At 42.3% G+C, this 5,370-nt stretch overlaps 1 protein-coding gene across 1 annotated transcript; it reads left to right on the top strand.

The window, feature by feature from the left end:
- The first annotated feature begins 1,563 nt into the window (after nt 1–1,563).
- LOC123094820 (uncharacterized) lies at nt 1,564–3,320 on the top strand. Its single transcript, XM_044516711.1, has 4 exons — nt 1,564–1,806; nt 1,899–2,251; nt 2,380–2,549; nt 2,818–3,320. Exons 2-4 carry the CDS (start codon nt 2,056–2,058, stop codon nt 2,821–2,823), a joined length of 372 nt encoding a protein of 123 aa, XP_044372646.1. The 5' UTR covers nt 1,564–1,806; nt 1,899–2,055; the 3' UTR covers nt 2,824–3,320.
- The last annotated feature ends 2,050 nt before the right edge of the window (nt 3,321–5,370 follow it).

The following is a 5,370-nucleotide window of genomic DNA, read 5'->3' as shown; positions in this document are numbered from 1 at the left end:
CCCCAAAATCTACAGGCAGCTCAAGTTTATATGCATTATCATTTATTTTCTCTAACACCTTAAAGGGACCATCAACACGTGGCATTAGCTTTGATTTGCGCAAATCAGGAAATCTATCCTTACGCAAATGTAACCAAACAAGATCTCCAGGTGCAAACACAACATGTTTTCTACCCTTATCTCCAGCAAGTTTATATTTAGCATTCGTACGCTCAATGTTTTCCTTAGTTAACTCATGCATTTTTAAAATCAATTCAGCATGTTGTTTAGCATCAAAATTAACCTTCTCCGAAGATGGGAGAGGCAACAAATCAATAGGTGCACGAGGTAGGAAACCATACACAACTTCAAAAGGGAACATCTTAGTAGTAGAATGCAATGAACGATTATAAGCAAATTCAATATGAGGCAAGCATTCCTCCCACATTTTGTTATTATTCTTCAAAACAGCCCTAACCATAGTAGACAATGTTCTATTGACTACTTCAGTTTGTCCATCAGTTTGGGGGTGACAAGTAGTACTAAAAAGCAGTTTAGTCCCCAATTTAGCCCATAAACATCTCCAAAAGTGGCTAAGAAATTTAGTATCACGATCTGAAACAATAGTATTTGGCACACCATGCAAGCGAATAATTTCACGAAAGAACAAATCAGCAACATTAACAGCATCATCGCTTTTATGACATGGTATAAAGTGTGCCATTTTCGAGAATCTATCCACGACAACAAATATGATATCCCTCCCCTTCTTTGTTCGAAGTAAACCTAAAACAAAGTCCATAGATATATCCTCCCAAGGAACACTAGGTACATGCAAAGGCATATATAAACCATGAGGATTGAGTCGTGACTTAGCTTTTTGACATGTAGTGCAGCCAGCAATAAAACGATCAACATCCTGTCTCATCTTTTGTCAAAAGAAATGTGTAGCAAGTACGTCCTCCGTCTTCTTCACGCCAAAGTGTCCCATTAATCCTCCTCCGTGTGCCTCCTGCAACAACAAAAGACGAACGGAGCTAGCTGGAATGCATAGCTTGTTAGCATGGAACACAAATCCACCATTAACGACAAACTTGTTCCACATTCTTCCATCTTTACAATTATGCATTACATCTTTAAAATCAGCATCATGCACATATTGATCTTTGATGGTCTCCAAACCAAATATTTTGAAGTCAAGTTGTGAAAGCATAGTATAGCGACGAGACAATGCATTAGCAATAACATTTTCTTTTCCCTTCTTGTGTTTAATGACATATGGGAAAGTCTCAATGAATTCAACCCATTTAGCATGTCTACGATTCAGTTTAGCTTGACTTTTAATATGTTTCAAAGAATCATGATCAGAGTGTATAACAAATTCTTTGGGCCATAAATAATGTTCCCATGTTTCTAAAGTCTGAACAAGAGGGGAGGGGCATTCCGGCTCCCGGGTTCAGGTGATCCTAATATCTGGGCCGTCCAGATGAGCTATGGGATCTGTGCGAGGCATTACTAAATTCGATATACGGTCCAGAATAAGAAGGAATACACAGCGGCGGGCCCTGTACATACGCTGTCAGACGACGGGCGGCAACGTCTGTGGAGTCACCGTTAACTGCGGGCAAAATGAATGCATCCCCATCTACGAGCTTCGGCCCCTGTTTTCAGCGAAAGGGGATCGGGCCGAGCAAAAATTAGAGCCTGAGTGCAGCAGCAGCGGCAGCATTCTCGCACACTGATTCCCTGCTCGCGTTGCCGGACATGGTCTTCGATTAGTGGTGGCGCAGCCGTGGTGATGGATTTCCCCGTCGCTCCGTTGGATTGGTAAAAAATCAATCCTTGTACATAAATGTTCTTCGTTCCCATTTAGGATCCAGTATCAAAACAAGCTTAGAGCTTCGATCCAACGTGCGCAGGTTGCCCATATTCCTGGATGAGGCGGCTAGCGCAGCGTCCCTAATTAACTTGATTGGTGGGGCTGGTCGTGTGGAAAAGGAATCAGCCAACGGATCTCATGGGGCGGTGGTCGAAGGATTTGGGCACAACTCTGCTGGGTAGTTTGGTGGTGGTGCTATGTGCGGCGAGGAAACAAGCATGGCTGTCGGCGGCACTGCCGTGTCAACACAGATGCCATTGACCGGGGCGGCGTTGAAGCACATTTCGATGGAGATCAGGACGCTGTTATTCAAGATCGAACAAAAAGTGGCGATGGAGGCTCTGCTCAATCGACTGGCAAAGTGGCTCCCCAAGCCCCTGGATGGACTAAGAGGTAATTGAGATTTTCTGTAGAACTGCATTCTGTATCTTGCAACCGTAGTTGGAATGATGTCCTGTTTATTTTAGTTTGGCCAGTGAATTGTCAGTTTGATAAAACTATTGTTTGGGGACTTCTTGCAGATGGCGGAGAGAGCTGCGGCCCTAAGGCCTTCTATGGGTGGCCGGGCATCGAGCATGACCCAGATGAACAAGCAGGCATCTGTGATTGCAGACCAAGCAGAGAGTGGCGATGCAACTTCCGCTCAATCTACTGGCAAAATGGATCCACAGGTGTCGGGATGGACCAAAAGGTAACACGTATGGTCCCATATTTATCTTGTGTGCAGTTGAATTATGCTTTCTATTGTACAAGTGGTGCTTGATAAAAATTGCAGAATGTTCTTGATTTAAACAAATCTGTGCACAGCCAGCTGCTGGTTGCTATTTATAATACCGCAGCTGCATGTATAAGTGGTGCTTGATAAAAATTGCAGATGATATACAAGGGTTCTAGTTCTTAAATAGAAATCCAGAAACATTCTGGTTGATTTTAAATCTATTTTGTTTTCTTTGGTTCAGGGTTAAAGTTGGGAAACACGTGTCGGACGCCTTGCCCAGTAAAGAGTTGGCGCCCTACAATAAAGTTTGATCTATCCGACGAGCACGGGGAAACTCCTGCCGACGCCAAAGAGGACGGTGACCACAACATAGAGCCATAGAGGTTGTGGCAGAGCTTGATCCTGACGCCGACCATCTGCTTGGCAAGGCAGAGCAGCTTGTTCCGGAAAAATATGATGAGTCTGTGATGGTTTGGGAAAACTGACGAAGATTCAGAGGGTGAAGAAGAAGTGGCAAGCTACAAGCGTCCTCGCCTACGCTAGACGCTAAATCGAGTCTATGGACCAATTTGCTAGAACTAGAAATTAAGTGCGTGTATTTTGTGTTTACGCCTCCCTGTATTTTGCTGGACGCTTATTAGTGTGTCCATTGCTGGGAGGAACTGTCTCTAAATTAAGTTGTTAGTATTGTAGTGTAGTAGCTGACGTGCGTGTGGACTAATATTTAATTATGTGAGATTACCCTATAAATGCTTGATGTTTTTTCGAGGAAAAAAATGCCTGCTGTTGTCAAGCTGCAAAATGCACCTTGTGCTTGGTCTAGCTGTATCGATGGAGCCATGGAGGTGGTGGGGCCAGCTAGAGTACCCACAGGCAGCTTCAGTTTGGCGCACGTATGTACCACCGACGGCGTTAGGGAACCAGAGCATGAGTGGTACTGTTGCGTGGGCCACAAGCACTATTTTTATATAAGAAATATGAAACTGAATACCAATCAAGGCAGAAAACGGGAGGCAGCTGTGTGGTCCAGAGTGCAGGAGCATCTGGACCCAGGAGCCGAATTGCATTTCCGGAACAAGAGCATATAATTCTTTATCATAAGTAGAATAATTCATACTAGGCCCACTCAATTTTTCAGAAAAGTATGCAACATGATTGCCATCTTGTAATAACACACCTCCTAGTCCAATGCCACTAGCATCACATTCTAGCTCAAAAGTCTTACTAAAATCAGGAAGTTGGAGTAAAGGAGGATGTGTCAACTTATCTTTCAATACCGTGAAAGCTTCTTCATGTGCAGTACCCCAAAGAAAAGGCACATCTTTCTTTGTAAGCTCATTGAGAGGTGCAGCAATGGTGCTGAAATCTCTCACAAAACTCCTATAGAATCCAGCGAGGCCAAGAAAACTCCTCACTTGTGTGACCATTTTGGGCTGCGGCCAACTCTTAATAGCTTCAATCTTGGCTTTATCAACTTCAATTCCTTGTGGAGTAACAACATAGCCAAGAAAAGATACTCGATCGGTGCAAAAGGTGCACTTCCCAAGGTTACCAACCAAACATGCATCACGTAGAGCAATAAAAGCAACATGTAAATGTTCCAAATGTTCTTCAAAATATCTGCTATAAATCAATATGTCGTCAAAGTAAACTACCACAAATCGTCCAATGAAAGCACGTAAAACTTCGTTCATTAATCTCATGAAAGTACTAGGTGCATTAGTTAACCCAAAAGGCATGACTAACCACTCATATAATCCAAACTTAGTTTTAAATGTTGTTTTCCATTCATCTCCCAATTTCATACAAATTTGATGGCATCCACTACGCAAATCAACTTTGGAGAATATTGTAGAGCCACTCAATTCATCAAGCATATCATCTAGCCTAGGAATAGGATGACGATAACGAATAGTAATATTATTAATGCCTCTACAATCAACACACATACGCGATGTACCATCCTTTTTTGGCACTAGAATAATAGGAACAACACAAGGACTAAGGGATTCACGTATATAACCTTTGTCGAGCAGCTCCTGTACTTGACGCATAATCTCCTTCGTATCCCCTGGATTGGTACGGTATGGCGCACGGTTTGGCAGTGAAGCACCGGGAATTAAGTCAATCTGATGCTCAATCCCTCGAATAGGCGGTAATCCCGATGGCACGTCTTGTGGAAAGACATCAGCGAACTCCTGCAAAATGTTAGTGACAGCAGGAGGTAAAGAGGAAGGCACGTCCTCAAACGAAAATAATGCCTCTTTGCACACAAAAGCATAGCAAACAGATTTGCTGAAATCTAGCCCATCAATATCAGATTTAGTGGAAAGTAAACATGCACTTTTCAATTTAATTTCAGAAGCAACACTAGATGGTTTACTATTAGGCTTCATTTGTTGCTCAAATTCTTTTGCCACAATCTGATTTTCACTCTTATTTTTCTCCTGTTTTAATTTAGTAGCTCTATTAATATCATCTTTCAAAATGGAATCAGGAGTCATAGGAAGCAAAGTAATATTTTTATCCTTATGAACAAGAGTATATTGATTGTTTCTACCATGGTGTACAGAATTTTTATCAAATTTCCATGGTCGACCAAGTAATAAGGAACATGCTTGCATAGGTACCACATCACAAAATCAACATAATCAGCATATGTAGAGATATTAAAATGCACACGAACAGTACATGTTACCTTAACCTTGCCACTGTTGTTGAACCATTGGATGTAGTAAGGATGTGGATGTGGTCTTATGGTGAGAGATAACTTCTCCACCATCTCCATGATAGC

This window comes from Triticum aestivum, chromosome 4B (assembly GCF_018294505.1).
Source record: "Triticum aestivum cultivar Chinese Spring chromosome 4B, IWGSC CS RefSeq v2.1, whole genome shotgun sequence".
Classification (NCBI taxonomy): domain Eukaryota; kingdom Viridiplantae; phylum Streptophyta; class Magnoliopsida; order Poales; family Poaceae; genus Triticum; species Triticum aestivum.
This window is presented reverse-complemented; position numbering and strand designations above follow the sequence as displayed.